Raw genomic sequence first — 20682 nt, forward strand, 5'->3', positions numbered from 1 at the left:
GCCATATAATCATACGTAACTCATTAAATATCGAAATTAGAAGAAAAATGCACTATTTTTAATTATAGGAAATGAGTTTTTCTGAAGTACATAAACTTTTGGGATTGATTGTATAGCCAATACATCCTTAATTAGTAACTTCAATCAAACGACGGCGTTTTCACTTACTTTTCTTCTGCTCGTTAAAAGAGTTATCTTTCGGGATTTTCCTCGAGTAGGAGAGTAGAATAGAACCACGTACGGTCGGACGGGCAGGAGTCCATCGGACAGATCAAGTAGTATAAATCGTATTTGGTCAGACTGGAGATCCGCCGTGATATCGGTTTCTACTCAGACACGACGGAACAGAGAGGATTCGTGCTCCAGTTTACAAAATTGCAAATACCGAGGCTATCCCTTAACCCAACATGCACATATTGAATAAAATAAATCGAAATATCGCTAGGCCGGGTCGTGTCCGGATCGTAGGTACACGCGATGCGCCCGGCGACGAAGAGTACACGGTAATATGTAAATGAAATTCGAAATTCGGCCGTCGAGCGGCCCGGTGGGCGGAGACGATGATCGATTTTCATAGCGGCCGATTTGTACCGGAAGCCCGATCCTCGCCACGATAACAATTATCGCTAAGTGGCGAACGATGAGAGCCGGTCGTGCGGGAATACGAAACGTGGTCCTCGTACGGCCGCTATTAGTGCCTCATTAATAACGTCGCTCGCTCGTGGTACCGGTGATTTAGTGGATCGAACGGTTCACCGTGAACGATCGACGTGCCACGCGGTGAAAGAGGGAATAAACGAGGGACGCGACGCGAGGGGGGCTCACGTCGATCTCTTCCGGGAGTCCTCTTCTGCGCTGTCAGAAAATACCGCTAACGAAGACGTCGAGTGCCCTCGAACGAAAGAAACGAGCCGAAGGCCGGAAACTCGCCGCCCGGGCCGTCCGTCGGGATTGCCCGCCCGGAGTGCAGAGCGTCGGAGAATCACGTTCGCTTTTACAATCGCCGCTTGTAACCTCGACGACGGACCGTAATAGGGACGGGGAGGGAGACCAGAACGGTGTTCGTTATTAAATGGCGAGTAACGAAGTTCTTAGTCGCGGCGGCGGGTTACGGTGACTTCCATCGAGGAGCGGCAATCCCACGGCGTTGCACACTGACCGAAGTTTAATTAATATTTTACCGGTATTGGAAGAACGCCCCGATGCTATCGGAGCGAGACTCTTTCGCGAATGAATAAAATCCGGTTGGAAACGAACTGCAAATTGGTTCGTGTTCTCTTTCACGAGGATTCCCATAGCCGGGAGTAATATCGTTATCTCGTTCATTGCTACGTAAGGTATAGACGATTCTAAATGTCTGGTAATTTCAACGTACATTTTCCCCGTATCGATAGAGGCTAAAATTCTTTTCCACGAGTTAGTGTACACACTGTGTTCGTGAATAAATTTATCGTCGTTGCTCATAGAACCAGTTGGCTAACCTCCGGGTGCGTCATAGGAACAGTATCGTTCAGTTGCGAGCATCAAATCTTTAGTACTGACAGCAGTTTTATCGCTGCGCCTCAAACTCGTGCTGATAAAAAGACGGGGGTTGGTACGCGCGCCGTTCCGCATTTCACTCGGTTTGTACTCGTACCGGAAAACAGTTTTGCCGGAGCGGACCGTTGCCGACGCGACAAAAGGAGCTCGAAACTTTCGGACGATTCACGAGCGCACGGTCCGTCCTCGTTTTGGCGCATTCCCGTCGCGTATCGGTTATGCAAAACGATCGATGCGGAACGATAACAATTAGAGATAGGACGGAGGTGGATCGGTTCGTGCGGGATGCGCGCGGGTTCGGTGGACCAGCTTCTTTTCGACCTATGGAAAACGGGCGGGTGGTGATTTCCGGCTTGGCATCGCACACCGGACGGTGCCGGCACATTCGACGTCCGGCTCTCGCCTCTTGGCGGGGCTTCAGAAAACTTGCGAGACCCGTGAGCCCGACGCTGGAAACTGTATCAATCATTCGATATCTGTGCCCCCGAAAACCGGAGCCCTGGCCTACGTGTGGGTCGCGGCCGAGCTTGTTTCAGCGAAGATTTTCCTGCGGGCACGTGATCGTGGCACGCGGCCAGCCTGGAATTACTACCGTAACTTTCCAAATAGCGGAGAGGATCCGGCCTCCGTAGAAATTGTCCGACGACCCTTTTTAAACATTTATATCGCACACTTTTTATACGAACGATGAACAATCGGTCGATCGTTTAGCTTCGGGTCATACTTTTTTTAGTACGTTGAAAGAAGAAAGAAAGTCAACAGCAGTCTTAGTCGACGATTTATAGTACGAAGCTAGTAAAAATTTCAAACGAACAATCGCCGTTTCGAATTCCCTAAACGTTAAATAGATCAATCTCTCCCAATCAGCATTCGCACTGTCCTAATCCATACTAAAGGATCAACAATCGAAGCATCGATCCGCACCGGCACATCCCGTCGAGCCTGTTAACCCTCCAATCAGCATGCGTGGCCTCTGTGCCAGTTGTATAGCGAGACAGAGAGAGATATGAGAGAGAGAGAGAGAGAGAGAGAGAGAACTCGATAATGGCAGAGTCGACCAGAGGGATGGTCGCGACGATTTTTAGGACGCGGAGGATGAACGACGCTCGTCTGGACAGGAGAGTTCTCCAATTTAATTTGCATAGTTAGCCGATGATACTGACCGAGCAGCAGCTTGTTCCTACGGTGCTTGTGATCTCGCTCTCTGAATCTCGGCTCGTTTTCGGTGTCGCCTGAACGCCGCTCTTAATCGCACCGGGATCAGTAGCCGCGCGCGGATCGGATGACGCATTACTGCGTTGCCGCGGAATTAATCAAGCCTATCTATATTAGAAGGCATGCCCTGCGGTCAGATTAGAATCCCGAGCAATCCGCCGGCACCGAATGGATAACGCCGCTGTTAATGGAACTCCGTGCGGCAAACGGTTTCGACCCTATATATATATATATGTATAATGTAATTTCTGTAACGAGAACCGTCAAAGAAACGCGCCCCTGAAGATCGGAGGATTTGGGGAGGACTTCTTTCGGATCGACAGACGATCTTCTCTTACTGACGAGGCGTAGTATTTCGTGCAAGTATTACCGACGTCGCCGTTACTCGTTATTCATTGTTCCACGCCTTTTCAACCTGACTATATTTCGCTTTTATTCTACCAGTTTATCAGTACGTGATTGCAACGGACGAGCAACGTGTAAAAGGATAACGATGTCCAAATCGTGATCTACGGCTTATCATAAATTTTATTCCCGTTCGCATTTAGCAGAGGTAGAGAGAGAGAGACTCGCGTAAAATTAGTGGAAGACTGTATGTACGAGACAGGATACGTGGTACGGTAGATTGGAATCGATCCGACATGAAATAAAGTTAAATCTTACGCAGCGGTTACATGAAGTTTCATTTCCTGGCTCTCGATTATTGGGTCGCATAAACGGAAATTCACCCGTTGAGCTTGTTCGCTCGTCGCTTAAACAAAACGAGTACGTAAAATGAAGCAACGGACACAAAGGTATTTCCCGACCGGGCATATCCCCTCGTCCAAGGCGAGCGTAACCGAGCCGTATAAATTCAACACTCGAATTCGAATCAATATCGAACCTGATATTAAATTTCATGTCTTGTCCGAGAACGAATTTCGGTTTCTCTCGATTAAAGGTTGCCCCGTAGAACGTTAATCGAGTAGAACATAAATATCGACGGGTTTAAAGCTTGTTCGTTCCGTTTGTGCGGGAACACCTCTCCACGGGAAGAATCGGTTCTCCGACGGCGAACGAGGAAGGCAGTCGCAAGAATATTTTACGTACTCTGGTCGATCGAAATTTCGCGTGTCGCTCTCCGCCGCATCGGTAATTGTTTGTCGATCTTAGTTAACGGAGGCCATCGCAGCGATTGGAATTACCGGACGGGGACCGGAACGAGCACCGGCTCGTCACTGTTTCCGTAACAGAGGGTATTACAGAGGGCTTAGCACGGGATGACACCGAGGACAGAGGGGGGGGTGGTAAAGGGTGAAGAGAGATTAGAGTTGCGGGACGCGGAGGACCGAGGGGCGGGACGGTAGAGATAGAAGAAGGTATAGCCTCGGTGAGAATCACTCCGGTTGCCATCAAAGACGTTCGTGCTGCGAATTCCGCGCGAAAGATAAATTCCCCTGGCGATACATATCCATACCGCTGGATTCTTTCGTTGCTCCTTCTCCACCCTTTCTCTGTACGCAGCTCTTCCCTTTGTTTCCGTCCCTTTCTTTTCTCAGTCTCACATTTTTACCCGCCTTCCCTCCGGCTTTCATACTTCTTATTTCTCTGCTAGACGTGCTCCAGAGACACGGTCTATGATCTTTATCGCTTTATACTATACACAAAGCTGACGTTGCATTGCATCTTTTTTCGCTGCTCGTACGTCCTGACGTACGATTCCTTTCCCCATTCGATTTTCGGCCGCGGGCCAACTCATTTTTCGTCCCATCGCTCATCGTCGAACGTCTCTGTTCACGATGCTCTAGTAACAATCTCGGTAAATTTAATAACCACCGCTAGTTATGACCGAGGTATTCGTATAAATTTGAAAACGCTGAATACCTCCCGTCGTTTGTACAGTGCAGATCTAATATTTGTGAACGGATATGAACGTTGCAATATTACTAAAACGAATCCCACTCGTGTACTGTACATCGCGCGATATCACTTTTTTTTTTTTTTAATAAACCGTCCACGGTGAATGGTCGAAATCGTTAGACTCGAGAACGGAGCGCAGTCGTTCATTTGTTTTACCATTGTTTGCCACCTTCCGTCTTCGCTGTTTGCATAAGCCGATTCCCGCGAGCCTCAACGTATTTTCGATGAAGTACCGAAATACCTTTGACAGACGTATTCGCGGATTTTATCAACCGACATACTTTCCATCTTTCCACGGTTTGTTTTCATCCAAGATAAATACGTTTTCAAAGATAAACAAGAGCAATGTATATAGTTCAGTCGGTATCGGCGTTCAATTTATTCCCGCGTTGTTTCACTCGGTTTCCATAAAAGGTAGTAGGAGGAGGACGAAACGATGAGGCAAGAGCTGAAAGATCCGCGAAGCAATTGAAATCCATATCTCTCGATAAAACGGGACGAGTAGCGACGATAAATACCGATCGCGTTCCCCGGTTACGCCACGTTTCTGTCAAAGTCGAGTGCCCGACGAAACAGACACAATGCGACCATTAAAACGGTTCTAGCTCACAGCTGTGCACGTCTGGCACTCGTAGAGTGGGTGCAACAAATTCACCCCGCCGGGTGGCAGTGTCCTCGAACGATTTTCTTTACGGCCCCATTAAGCTCTGAAATAAGTAGCGATTAATAGCTCGACGTAGCTAAATCCTATAGCTCCGAGATGGCTGCAGGCGGAAGCCGGAAGAAGTTCCAGCAGAACTTTCCACGGTATCACATGCGTTTCGCGAGGCTAAGTTTCCTCCGACCCGCGCTACGTTCCCGGTGAGCTCGTGAAACGTTCGACAAATCTAGTATTTCGGCAGGGATTAAAGACGAGAGTTGAGTTTCCGCCGATTCCTCTTCGCAAATTACTCGAATTCCCCAAGCGAACTCGCATATTTCATGTTTGATGCGCCCGCGAACAAAAGGAATCGGGACGCAGAGTTTGGATTCGCTTCGGTGTTTGGTAAAAGGGTGAGAGGACCGACCGGGGAACGGAAGGAGACAGGGAGAAGAGGGACTCTCAAATCGTGTCCTGGAAGATGTCGACCGAAGTAGTAACGGGCGCGCGGAGTTTCGCGAGCGAAGGAAAAGGAGTTTATCCAGTGACACGAGGTGACAAATCCTCTTAACCGCTTTACAACCTCGCACTGTCGCGGTTCGTATGCATATATGCAAACGTGCGGGCATGAAAACGTCACAGCATTCGGGCGTCGCGTCTCTCATCGTCCTCAGTTCCGCGTTTCTTTCTCTTTCGGCCCCGTTTGTTACCGTTCCGTTGTCGTCGCGGGATGCGTCGCTTATCGCGGATACTTGCCGAGTAACAAAGAGACCACGCGATGAGATAGCCGTTTCGCCGCGGTTATCTTTCGTACTTACTCGCGATTTCATGAAACGCGGCCAGCACGTTCGTCGTGAGCAGCTTCGGTTGTTCCGACCTCTGTCCTTAAAGATTTTACGAGACCGTAAACCTCAGCGGAAGTTGCGAAACGATATCTGCGCCCGACGGAACGCGGCTAATATTTTTTGGGCACGTACACGGATTTCTTTCCCTCGCACTTGGACGCCCGGCGCTCAATTAACGCGCCATTTGACTTCTGCATTTGATTTCTACAACGTGAAATTAAACGCTCGCAATTACGCGACGACGCTTAACGATTGAGTAACTGGGAGTTTAATTGTCCTGAATTTAATTAATAGCCGCGCGAGCGTCAAAACAAATTCGCCCACGCATCGTTTCCAATTGCTACTGCCACCGAATCCATTTTTGTCGAGCCGTTTCGCAACGCGTTCAGTTTCATCTTGCGTGTACACGTCGTTTCACGTACGCGTAGGCACGTGCGGTAGAACAGCGCAACTGGGTCGTATCGCGAGTTGATTAATGAAAGATTCGAGTCCAGCAGAGTTCATCGATGTCGCGTGCCACGACGCAAAATTTATATCGCGTCTTCTCGATCCGACGCGAACACCGATTTGTCATCAAGCGAAATTTCCACGACCCGGCGATCTTCCCGGGTCGCTGTTCGACGTCTGCGACTCGGAATTTATCCCCTCCGCTCGTCTCGGCCAGTTATCACGACCCGAAATTTAGTTGCCATCCCCGTCGGCCACGCGAAGGGTTGTACGGGACGGAATTTATCGGCATCGATTTTTACGACACCGAATTTATCGGTGCCGATTTCCACGACCCTGAATTTATTGGTGTTGATTTTCGGGAGGAGCAATTTATCGTGACCGGATGGAAATTCGCTCGATATTTATCGATACCGTTTTTCCCGGCGCGGTAAACCCCCCCACCCGTGCAAATATCAACCTCATAATATCGAATTTATCGGTAACGAGGTTCCTTCGACGCGATATCGATTTTTACCACCCCCCCTACACAGTTCACGCGGTTAACCCCTTTGTTTTATGAAATTCGAGTTTGGCGGCGCGAATTTCCATAACACGAATCCCTTTGTTGTTCTTCATAATATACAGCTGCAGCTATTTGTATCAGACATTACGTACCAGTATCCGATCGATCGATTATAATTACGACTTTATAATTCCATAACTGCCTTTAACGACTCGTATAAAAATTAGTTGTCAAGCGAATAAAATGCTTGTCAAACACAGAACAGGGCAAACTTGTATACCAGGTCGTCGTCATCGTCGTTGATGAAGACAGACGTGGTTCTTTCGTTTCACGAAATTCGAGCGAACGCGACGGCCTCTTCGTGTCGCCCTTTCACTTTCCGCCAGGGCGACGTGTTCAGATACAGATCGTGGTTGTCGACGTCCATTGATCACGACATGAATAATGAATGGATACAGCGGGTGAATTATGCATGCATCGACGTTGAACAACGTCCACTCGATGCGTTTAGTTTAGCGTGTAACCAGCGGCCCGATGCCTTCATCGCTGCTCAAATTCTGTCCTATATCCTTCTTAACCCTTGCCAGGCCTGTTATAAATTATTCTTAAACGTAACTGATGCATCGGATCGCTGGAAATTAACGGGTTAATAATCGAGCTTCAATCTGACCTGTACTTTCCTTTCGTTCAACAATTAACTATACTTAAAATTTACCCCCCTTTCCATGTTGAAATGTTCATTGCTTCTATTCATACTAAGATTTAATTAAACAATGCTATCTAGAATTTTATTCCAAATGCTAATAAAAGTACCAGCATTTCAAATTCGATTGCTATGATACTATGAAATATTCGACTTACAAAGCTGCTCGGTTCTTGAGATTTTACGAACAGCCAGTTGTGTTACTCGGTTTTGTTAGTTTCGTTTAGTGGGAAAAATTTGTTATTTGGTTAGGACTAAAAGAATGCTTAGATCACGTCATCGTTTGGGAATAATTAGCATTAGCTTCGTTTCAGCCGAAGAGAGGCTGTATTTACGTGTAGAATATAGACACGGATCGACAAGCAACCTTATCTCTACTGACTAGATAGTTATACCTGTTTGCGGTCCATCGAAGTCATAATTAGTTTTCCTCGTGCAGCCCCGCTCGACCGAGCCTGATAGACAGTTTTCGGGAGAATCGATCGATGGTTGGAAACACTATTTAGTTAAGAAGCCCCTTTGCTTGCATGTAACCTCGTTTACTTCGCGATTTTCTGACCGTCGCATCATTCTCATTAAATGTCGAAATTTAATTAAATAAAACGGTAACGAACGCTTGTGTACATCGTGAAAGTAGTTCTCTTTGACACGACAAACTTTTGGAATCTAAATAATTAAAATTGTACTTACGGTTAGAGAAAAAAATGTAACGTTAATTAGCTTGTATTTAATTTACGTACGCTCGTAGCTGCGTCCTGTAGCCGATCGTTGAGAGTTGTTGTTCCCACAATTCTTAGAATAATACTGATTAATAATTTTAACACTCTTGTAATGAATACTTGTTGCGTGTGAAACGATCGTTTTAATTCAGACGATTCATTCACCACTTTCCTTGTTCGGACTGTACTTACCCCCTCGTTCATTCGAGAAGACAGAATCAGGAGATTCGCGCGAACCAATCAGCTGATTAATAATTTTCAAACAATTTATTCACCACTTTTGTTGTTCGGACTGTACTTACCCTCTCGCTCATTCGAGAAGACAGAATCAGGAGATTCGCGCGAACCAATCAGCTGGCGATTAGCGCGTCAGGTGTCTACCGCGCCGCGAAGAGCTTTGTGCCGGTCAGTACGCCATCGTTTTTTGTCGAGGGAGGAAGTGCGGACCTGTTCGTATCCTTGTGCAGTCGCGAGAGCCGTAAAAATCTGTAGTGTCGTACAAATAATGTGAAAGCGGGTGAGTTCTTCTACGTCTTAGCTTTATTATCAAAAACCGGCGTTCTTATTCTTACCGACGCTATTAACTGCCTGTTTGCCGTCAATTGCGACGCAATTCGTAGCGTCGCCATTCTTCTGGAAATTTCTCGATTAATTGACAGTGAATTTCGTTCGTGACTTTCATTTTCGCTATCGAGCGTTGCACTTTTAACCTGTTGAACAGTGAAAGTAATTATCGCTAACGGTGTGGTGCATTCTCTGTTGGAAACGCAGGTTCGGTGAACGAAGCCGGCGTTTTCACACTCCGTGGCAGGCAGGAGGGAGGACGTCGTTCGAGAAGGACCACGACGAGCACCACCAGTACAACGACGACGTCCAGCTCAACGGTGATCTCTCTGTCGGACGAGGTGGCACAGCCCGCGGCCCTTCTAGCCCCCGAAGAGGACTTATGGTCTACCAGTTCCTCCGCTCCGACCAATGTTCCAGTCTCCTTAGATACAGTCGCCACGCCGTCGAAGCCACCCTTGGAGCTGATGGTAAAACCTCACAGCAAAGTCATACTGCCGTGCGAGCTCGAGGAGAATCACACGAGACTACTGTTGCCCGGGGCCAGGTAATTTCACCTGTTTTATAGACGCAGGCGAATCGAATACGCGCGAGCGAATCGAAATTCGTTGCACACTCGTACAGAGATAGATTCTTGTTCGTTTTCTTTGATTTATTTCTTGGAGAGGAGTTCTTTTACTTTTCTCCTTGTTTCGAAGAAAGTGATTTATTCAGTGACTGTGATTTGACTGGGAAATTAGAAGACGGATGTAAGTAGCATTTCCAATTCATAGGATCAATTACGTAACGATGGATAGCAGATATACTTATTGTTTGTTTATTCTTTAAAAAGATTTTGAGGGGGGAATTCTTAATACTTTGAAATGTAGCTTGTGTTCAAAATTTGTTCGGTCGAGTCGCGTTATGGAAACGTGTATCGCGTTTGGCACCTGATCAATTACCTAATTATAATGAATCGAATTGATTGTATTGTTAGAAGCTATAGAAGACGACCAGCGACATGGCTGCACGAGGGAAGTCCGGTGGACATGATTACGATCAACACGAGGACGGAGATGAGCGGGACTGGACATAGATATATTGGCGATTCAATCACGGCAGCGTTGCACATAGACAACGTCAGATTAGAAGATGATGGTACATGGGGCTGCACGCTGGAGGACGACCAGGGCCAGATACTTACCGGGAGAGCTGTGAAACTCGTCGTTCTCGGTAAGTCATCAAACTGTTAATATCAAACGTCGTATATGTATTTGTAGACTGTAAGTAAACCGTTCCAATGATATCGTATCGAGCAAATAGGCATCACTATTAGTGGATCTTTACTGATCCCAATTAAGCAGATATAATTGTAAAAGCGCTCGTTAAATCGTAGAGATCATAGATTTTAATAGGAAACATTTTTAAAGGGAAAGTAACAGAGTATTCTTTGCTCGAACTGCATTATACTCCTGCGTCGATGCTAACTTTCGTCGCGAGAACCTCGGGCGTAGCAAAACAACGCGCGAATGAAAAACAGGAATGTGTGTCCAACACAAGGTAGTTCTTTTCCTGGTAACACGAGCCGTTTTTTGCCGAATGCCTCGAAAGAGTAAACGGGATTCTGTTTCAAAACTCGAGATACGAGATAAGAACCGGGATATTAAGTTAAGAGACAACTGCAAAGTGTCTTTCTTTTTGATTGTTGTTCATATCATATTCATGAGATTGCTTTTGATTGAAGTGACATCAAATACGATATAATTCAGATCTTATTTACTCATGTAAGATACTAAGTCACTGTTAAGTGACTCGAAATAATATCGTGTGCTATCATTTTAATCAGGAGAATAGCATAAATATCTTCAGCAATTCAAAACTCTTGTCATATTAGTATCGATTCATTCGCGTTAATCTTTTCACTGATTCCAATCGAGATGTAATAATAGTAGAAATGAAAAAGTCCCTCTTGACCCGTAGTTTCACATACTTGTATTATAAAATCTTATTCCCAACGCAATACTTCGACGTATCAGAAACGGGATAATTTTATGCATATTAATCCGCGTCTCTTGAACCGGAACAAGAGCGTCGCACCGCATGAATATGCATCTGTCGTAAACATTTTTCTTTCCCGTTGCTCTTTTTTCCCTTGCTCTTTGTCCTCCCCTTTGGTTTTTTTCGTTGACGGACAACCGCGGCAACTATGCTCATTTCTTCTCTTTCTCTGGCCCTCTTGGCTCGCGGTGGAAACGTACGTACACGCGTCGAAACAATAGCGCGTGCAGGGGCGAAACAATCATCGTTCCGCACGCCGCGCCGGCAGTCGCCGTGCGACGCGTTTCAAACCCCCTTCGTCGGCCCACGCGAAACACGTTTCAAATGAACCCGCGCCGCGAACCCACCTTTGTTTTTAATATCCCGCACCAAGGACAGGCTTTCTTTTATTTCACGCTATCTGCTAGACGATGTCCCCGCGTCTCCTGCTGTCCTGATCGTCCGTGTCGAATATCTCGCTCCGTATATTTATCATCAAGCGCACCCCTCGATGTTTAATTTAGCTTGCATGTCGATCCGGTTTAGATCAGCGGAGTACAGATTGAGATAGAGGAGAGGGCTAATGAGAACGATCGGAAAATATTCGCAGTTTTTTTTATTGACCGTAAGAAAACGCGAGTATTACATGGTAAAATGGAAAGATGATCGATAAGGAATTCGTAACGCGTCCGCTGCGGCAATCACGGTTGCTCTTGTCCTCGAGATCTCCGACGTCGTAGCCCGGGGCAGAAAACGGGAAAAGAGGCCGGAGCTCGCGGTAATGTCGTTCTGTATCTGATAGGGACAGATTTGCTTAGCACCCTCGGGATTTCCGTCAGCGAATCTGCGACCAGGAAAAAGTTAAGAATAATGCGTGTTTTATGCGGCAGCTACGCCGAACACTTCGTATTTCAGTCGACAAATAGACAGTGGAACGTCGCGTCGGGACGCCGCCCGCGATGAATCCAATCCTTTCCCCCGGAGTTATACGAATTCGTTTAGCCTCGCTCGATAACACTCCCCTACTTCTGGCGTTCTTCGCGCCGGTTAAGTGGCTGAATCGAGAGGAGACGAAATTCCGATGCTTCGATCGCGCTCAGGAAATCGCTCTTCCTGGTTTCACGTCTTTGTCTAAGATGGTCTTCGGACACTCGTGCTCCTTTCTTCTCGACGCGACGACCACTCGAATTTTTTATCCCTCAAACCCGACGAAAATTCAATTTTCCGGCTTGCTCTCCGGCAGCCGACGCGTCGCGGGAACGTCTAATCGTAACAGCGGTAGGAGTATCGTCGCTTAACGGTATTTCCATCAATCGCAATCTCTCGATCTTCTCGAGTTCTCTTTTAACTCGGGATACCCAGGGTCTCCTATTATACGTCGTCTCCCTTACGACTTGCCCCCTCGTTCGCCGCTTGTCTCTCGTTTCGTCCATCGATCGGGTCCATAAGGCCGAGGAGATTTCTATACATATATATATATATCTAAGGTACAGAGAGAAATCTTGTTGTTGGACGCGAAGAGGGAGCATTCCACCGTTCGACCAATATCGGGGCTTTCTCCTTTATCAGGTTCGATGCCGCTCCGGCGCGGCCCGGTCAGACTCCATCGTGGATACCACGCGAACGAAATTCGTGGCATTCCACTTTTGTTCCAACGCTCCCCGTACCCATTTGCGAACTCGAGCAGCGTCGATATTTTTGTTTCCTTTCTCCTTTTCACCGTCGCGTTGATTTTCTAACGGTCGCACGATAACGGCATCGAAATGAATCGCAGGTTTCACTCTTTTTGCCCGTTCCTTTTCCTACTTTCTGCTTCTCTCGCGTACAGATTCGCTTTGTAAAAATCTCCTAAGTTGTCGCAATAAGACATTAGACGTGATCGAGTGGACGAGGTTCCGTGGACAAATCTCGGTTTTATTCCAACTGCACGTCGTACTTTGTATTACGCGGACGCATAATGGTAATGATAAATCATTTTTGCACCAATATTTTCGAGGGAGCGGAAGAATTATTACCGAGATTATACGAGCGCATCGCGTGGAGTACGACGAGCGAGATTAACTAAGTGAATAGCAGATCCATGCGAAGGGAATCGTACCCGCGTGCAATTTTTAAATTCACGTGAGAAATTTCGCTCACTGTTAATAGCGAAAAATCGCCTCGAAGAAGCGTAGCGATTCTTGCTGCGAATCCTGGGATATGAAAAAAGGGTCATCTCGTTCGCGGGTTCGACTTAATTAAACGCGAACAGCGGTGTAACTCGTTAACGAACTTATTAATTCTCCGCGTTCATTGTTTCGTCGTTTAGAAGTTTATTACGTCGCGGCACACCGCGCGGTGCACTCGTCGCGACAGTCATTTAGTCTTCTCACGGCGTTGAATCTAATTAGGCAAGTCCCGGCACGGCATCGCGTCGCGGGGTTACCCGAGGACGAATTCCGAAAGATAAAAGTATTGTTTCGGTCATAAACCAAGCAGGAGGTCTTCTTTCTCGTTTCTCCGCCGCTTGTTCCCCGGGCGCGTCGCGACAAAAGCCAAAGTTTGCTCGGTGGAACGGGGGGGGGAGGCTCCGGGAAGGAAAGCAGAGGGACGGCAGGAGCGGTCGAGCTCATTGTTTCGAGCGTTGTCGCCGCTCGAAAGCGGAAGCCGCGGAAGCGCGACGGAGGAACGACCCCGGTGTCACGGAGACGTTTACACGGTATATTTATAACGGACCGTAGGAAAGTATAGCGGCGAGAGATACACCGTGGTAGGCTAGCACGGCAACGAGGACGTGGGTTGGGGAACGAGGGAACGTTTTCATTGTCGCGTCGCGAATTTTGGGAAACCTCGGACTCTACGGCATTGTTCCCCGTTTAATCGCGTGCTGTTACCGCGATTGCACTTTTTCTTGAAAACTAGACGGATCACGAGAGGCAACCAGCGAGAGTCGGCTCCTATTCTTTCCGGCCAGCTCGTTACTCGCCCGCGACGAGCAGCTGAAATTAGAGAGGCGATGAGATGGAAAGATTCTACTTTGTCCCCGGGTTAACTCTGATTTTCTTTGTAACCGGCGATGCGTTTCCGGTTATCGTCGGTTCGTTTGCTATACGAATTCACTTTTAAGCAGAGGACGGCAAATTCCTGAGAAAGACGCGATATCAGTAATTCGTCAGGATCGTTTCCGTGATTCTTTCGCGTCGGCGAAACGTTGATTCAACGGTTATTCGTAGCTGAATTGCGTACGATCGTTCGGAGTGATCGATGCGGTAGTATCGGCGCTTTTACCGGCCGCGTTCACCGCAATATATCGCCTTGTTCGCGGCGTCTTGCGCATACCTGTCCTAGGCTCGTACAAGCACTTAGACAATCATAGTTCCAGGCTGGTGAGACAAGGGCATTAATGCACGTGGTGTAAATTAGCGCATCAAAGCCCAGTACTGTACTACCACGTTGCCCAGTGATTATTGATGCGAGCCAACCATTGGCCACTAACTACCCATTGATTAGCTGAAGGTTTCCGCGTAATTAATGGAACATTCTCCAGCGCCGATGATCCCGATGGATCGATCCCGGTATCACTGTCTTTGAAAGCAATTTTCGAACTTCGGTACCCGCCGGGCAGAGGCTAATCACGGTTCATTATGTACATCGGAGCAATTTGATTTTGTTCGCCGGATGACGACCGCTGGAGTTGCCAAACACCGGCCCGGCACCGGACGTGTACGTCGCGCGGCGCGGTCACGTTATCGCTGTTCGGCCATCGAAAATCGTGAACCCACATTTCGCAGCTTAACCGTCGACGGGATCGATCGTCCTCGTTTATTAGCCGACGGTACGCGATGTTTGCACGCGTTACGTTTGCGCTACTGTCCGACGAAAAGGTGACTCGATCGCGAATACATTGCCGCGATTGAATCATCGCCGCTGTATGCCGCAGATATATTCCTTTCGTAACTGGAACGCGTGAGTGACTCCCGTTCACCGTTAAATTCCTGGATTTCAATCGACGGGCCGACGGATACTATGCAAACTTTCGGTCCAATCGCGAGATAGACGCGGCGTAATCATTTTCCATATAATTTCGCCCCGTCAACGATCCGTCTCTCGGATCAGCAGCTGTTACAATTATCGGGTACCTCTCAAAATTACATCCAATTTTTCCTCGTCGTACATTCGAGAACGTGTACGATAATTTTGTGTACGATGTTGTTATAGATGTTTCGTGTGTTTAGCGTGCCCGTGAGGCATTAATTAATTACGTCCCGGTGAAATTACGCGGAATTAGTTCACGATGCTCTCGGTAAATTCTATACCATTTTATCATGCCCCATATTTATCGGAACAAATGGACGATGTTCTTCGTGTATCGTACCGTGTCGAAGGACCCGGTTCGGAGTTAATTATCCTGAAACCGTTCTTTCGAAACCACGAGAAACGTACGTACCGTATCCTGGTGTGGGGGAACGAGAAATTACGGTTTTGAAAACCCGTCTGCCCGTTACTCGTTACCATCCCTTGTGCTCCCGTATCCTTTTACGACCGACGTAGCTCGCCCGTTTCGACCGCATCGCTCTCCTGCCTTCTGTTCCCTCGTCGATACGAGCCCAATCGTCCCCCGTAGACGCGTATTGTACACCACCGAAGTCGAGTGGCGAGTCAATAACCTCGAGCTTCCGGTCGACGGTGCACTTGAAGGGCTGTCGTTCGAAGCGACGACTCTCCTCCGCCGCGCGACGTTATCGTTTCTCTATAGGCATTTAGCGCCGTCAACGATACACGCTCGGCTCGGAGAAGCTATGTTTCCGGTCGTCTGCGGCATTGATTGCACCCGGGCTCTATATCGTACACCGTGTAGAATCGAGAGCCTCGATATCAACCGAGGCTTTCTGGTTTATTGTTCACGATACCACAGCCTCCGTTTTATTCCGTGTCGTCGCTACATTTATTTCGAAAACAAGCGTTTTTGAAAAATGCAATTTCATAGGAAAAATAATTTAAAACGAGATTGAACACCCGCTCGTTATACCGTTCACGATCGTGCCAATGAATTTTCACCAGGTTTAGTCGATCGACTTTAATTCTGTTCGTCGATGTCACGTGCCAGTTAATTAACTGGCCTCGTGGCACATATCCTTCTATGTAATCTCGATGCACGATTAGGATGTCGATATACCAACCATTGTTCTGTTTTCTGGCCCGTGAGGAACGCCGTAATTAGTTGACTATCTCCGGTCAGTCGTTTCATTGCTTGTTCAGTTGCCGTGCAAACAGCTGCGAAACAATCTCTGCCGTTCTGCGCGATTTAATGACGGACTCTCGCCGCAATTCCCACGATTATAATCTAACGCCGTATCTGTCCGACCGCACAGCTCCATTTAGCCAAGAAACACCCGGCCGATTCGTCTTGTATAAGCGATAGTCTCCTTTCGGCGAAACGATTTTTCGTTTATCTGTCTGGCTTTAGTGAATTTCGTATGTAAAATATGCAGGATTTAGTTCAGTACGAGCTATTAGATTCGAAAAATATTCGGACGCCGATTATAGTCGGCACCCGTACACACAGCACGTGCGAAGGGGTAGCGAAAGGGTTAATTTAATCGTCGGAATTCAAGATCCTAATTTTTGTTTATTATCTCCTCGAGTAGAGGAAATCAATTCTTACCGAGAAATCTGTTAGTGGGTAACATCTGAGAATTGAACGTTGATCAAACGTCGATTTCACACGTTCCTCACGTCGTCTCTGTTCTCTGGTACAATCGGGGCCATTCGGGTCTCCAGCAATTTGTGTTTTGCCCATCGAGACGTGCTGTCTATTCGCGGTGGCGATTGCGAATTTCTTGCGAACACGGAGGAATAGGGAACAATAGGAAACTTCGTAACTCCGTACATACATTCTGTTCTCTCCGGCTGCGACGTTCGATCAGTGCCCGAGTAAAGTTCACATTTCTCGAGACTCTAATCGGAAATTGAAACTTCTCTCGATTATCAGTTAATAATACGTGCCGGCGTTAAATTTCTCTTCGTCTCTATTTTTCTTTCGCGAGATTTTCGTACGAACATTTGGCCGCTCCCTCATCTCGACGGAGCCGTTATGTTAATTAGAATTTATTTCCGCCCGGTGGGGTCGAGAGTTCATAAAGTGAACGGCGGTTTAGCGTTGACGCGTTCAATTTTAAACAGGTAAAATGGACGAGCCGCTTAGGGCCGAATATACCTGGCAACACAACGACGCCGCGCGCGCTTACGACGATAACCGACTTCCCGCGTCCCTGATAGCTGCCTATGCTGGCAATGTCCGTTTTATACAGGCGATTTCGTATAATGAAGCACGCCAATTTCCTTCTTTCGCGTTTCCCTGGGTATCAACCAAGAGCTCCATCCTCTGTCTCCTTTTCTCTCTTGTCTCTCGCGACAGAAGAAACGACCTAGTATCAACTTTTTGCCGTAATCTCGTGGTCAGACGAAGAGGACTTAGTAACACAGATGCCGTCTACATAAATACACCGACGTACACTACGATTTTTTTTTTCTCAAGAGAGACGCTTCACTCGAGGGTTAAACGGGGACGAGGGTGAATAGGAAAATGGGCGATGTAACGGTCGGGTTCGTCGTCCAAAGTCATAAAACAGATTCGTGTAACGAGAAAGTGTTCTCGACTTGAATCAAGGGAGCCAATAGAGTCTGCGTGATTTTATGTCAGAGATTGCGTCGGGCCGTACACTCGGCTCGCTAATTTAACCGGGTGTTCTACAAAAAATCGTCTTGTTTTCAAAATGCCACTGGAATTACATCGGTGCAACAAAATATTCATTATATCGGACCGTACAATTGACTCGTGTAAATTATCAAACATCCGAACAGTCGATCGTCGACGCCCATTGAAATATCGGAGAAAGATTGGCCCTCAAACCTGTTTTAATTTTTTCTTATTTTTTCTGTTCGCGGTCGTTCGATGTCGGTTAATTAAATTCAACCGGGAATTAAGTTCCGCGACCGATGGTCGCCGGTACAGGGAATCGGGAATTTCAAGTTCCCCGGCCGAAATGAAATGCAATTACGTGAGAGCTGGTAAATACAGTGCACGCGGACGGTTCCCGTTCATAACTTTTAATCGAACTTTGCTCGTCGGAGGGCTATTTTTTTCGGTGCACCGCTAAATTTCCATCCGGGTTACGAGAGGGCTGTGTTTTTTATTTATAAATCGCGGATAATGAATTTTGTAGAAATTACTCGGCTCGACGCGGTACGGATTTTGCCCGCCGAGTACGTTTCATCGTCGAGAAAGACGGAGATGTGGTAGCTGCAATCAGAAATTCCGTAAATTGTATCGCGCCGCCAGAAGCGTCCTCGATACGTTCGCACGTGACCGTGTGTGTGTTCGGACCGGTCAGACACGCGGCCGACACGTAGTTTTTCCTCGTTTTTCGATTTCGCCAAGTTATTATGTCGGTCGGACGATAGGTTTCGCTTCGCCATTCACGTATCCCATTTCGTTGCGGAAGTCGCAGTCGGTTTCCATTCAACCGGCGTTATTCTTCCACGAATCCCCTGTTTATAACCGGGGCTGCTGATTCGCCTCGGCAAACTTTGATTCCGACCGAAACGCGTGACAGAGTTTTTGAGGACGATGGATGGACCGAAGTGTGTTGCCCGGGGAACAGATGTTCTCACGTGCGCCGCATTCCGCGCGGTCCACTTTCCGCGTATGAAATTTAAGAACCACGGGGGGGATCCAATTTGAAGCGAAAGAAAAACGTACACGACCCACGTTTAATTTTCCCTGAAACGTTGCAAATATTTTCACGGAGGAAATTGTAGCCGCAGTAACGCGTATACGCGTATCATTTTGCAATTGTAACTCGATCCGCGTAACGCGGGCGCGAACCAATCCAATCGGCGGTATGGTAAATCACGTTTCACCAGAGACCGCGGAATCAATTGACCAGGAAATTGAAAGCAAGTAAATAATATTAGAGGATAATGGAAGCGGTGTACCTATCCATCGTCGCATGGTGGTGTTAATTTTCAACCCCCTCGAGGAAAACGTCGCGTCGTTTTTCGAAAGAGGATACCGATCCCTCAGATTACGATATAAATCAAGATACATCTCTCTCTTTATTCAGTTTTTTTTTGTTCATCCCTTGTCTGACTGTTACAGCGGCGTTCCGTTAGACGGGAGAGAGGCTGACTGGCTGCGGTCGACCGTCGATTTTTCTCCGACGTCCCGTGCCGTCCTCGTATGCGCTTCATCAATAAGATCGCTCTCAAAGAGATTTCCCCGCCTGCTACGATAGACGTGGAGCCGGGTGATAAATATAGGACGCGTGTATGAAGCGTTGAAAAATTGTCATCTGCCTAGAGGATCTGTAGCGAGCGATCTCGTCGCCACGAGACCGAGTATCTCATCTCCCTGTTCTTCTTCCACCTACTTGTATACCCGAACGGGAATGATTACTCTTATCGAGGGCGAGGGTGAAATCTTATAGCTGTTTCTTTGATCTCTGTCTCAGATTCAAATTGTTCGAAGACCGTCGATAGTCCTTTTGAAACATCTTTACGATTCACCTTTTTAGAGCTCGTAGTTAGTCAAGATTGATCTTTCACGTACCTTTTAATTACAAAACACGAGACTTTCATTTGGTAGCTTTATACGTTTCCACGGTCGCCTTTCATCGCGCGTACGCGAGGAATCAACGGATTAGTCCCGTGCAAAGCATCGCTGATCAAAGTTTACCGGTAGATCGTTGAATGCGCCGCGTTCCCGCGGGATAGAACTTCATCTACGCTCCACCGGAGGATACTCGTGTAATAACCGTGTCTTTTGTAAGGGGCGCGAATCGCTGTTGTTTGATATCTGGCGATGAGCTCCGCCTTCTTTGTCACCGTTTGTCTTCTTCCTCTCTTCCCTTCCTTCCCGGGGAAGCGTCGACATTTCGAGTCGCGTCGTATAAAGTATCTCGCGATACGTCTCTTTGTGGAACGTACTCGATACCGGGTGCTATCAATGTCGTTTAATTAGAAAGACAAGAAATTAATTCTACAGAACTGTTTAGAATTAATCGAATTCCACTGTCTACGTTATATAGACTCTCGTGGATGCATAAGGAGTTGAAACGAGGATAGAAAACTGGGGATAAAAGATTGAAATGTCCAGAGAATCTTAAGGGAAAGGGTCATTAACGTTCACTGGCCCCGCGAGGGCGGAATATCTCCATATCGAGACTCGCATCAGCAAACCCGCCGTTTCAAACTTCAAAGAATCTAGATCCTCGGTTCGGAACTGCTGGCCCTTTGAGTCACAAGTTCTCCCGAGGCGGTGGTCTCAAAGAAAGCAATAATTCTTGGAAGATCGGTTAGAGCCGAGGAAGGAAACACGGGCAGCGGTACGCGTATCACGTATTCGACGCGGGGGATAAACTCGGATGGCGCGGGGGGACGCGTTCGCCGTCGTTCAATCGGTGGTAAAGGAAAACCATTTCACGCCCGACTACGCTCTGCCTCTCCTCTCTCCTTTCTCCCTTGGCTCGGTGAGAATAGTCGATCGTTTCGCGTCTCGTTAGCATCTCATCTATCGCTGGATGCTGCTACCTTACCTGGCTCCCTGTTTC

General features: G+C 47.4%; 1 protein-coding gene across 1 annotated transcript in view; it reads left to right on the top strand.

Annotated features, from left to right (window-relative positions):
- Positions 1 to 20682, top strand: part of tei (irregular chiasm C-roughest protein teiresias) — a 237642-nt gene that overhangs the window by 114237 nt on the left and 102723 nt on the right. Inside the window, exons 4-5 of the mRNA XM_018036867.2 lie at positions 9284 to 9623; positions 10053 to 10288. Of these exons, the coding sequence (XP_017892356.1) occupies positions 9284 to 9623; positions 10053 to 10288 (576 nt within the window). The remainder of the gene's footprint in view (positions 1 to 9283; positions 9624 to 10052; positions 10289 to 20682) is intronic.

Source organism: Ceratina calcarata, unplaced genomic scaffold (assembly GCF_001652005.2).
Source record: "Ceratina calcarata isolate Rehan_Ccalc_2016 unplaced genomic scaffold, ASM165200v1 scaffold106, whole genome shotgun sequence".
NCBI lineage: Eukaryota > Metazoa > Arthropoda > Insecta > Hymenoptera > Apidae > Ceratina > Ceratina calcarata.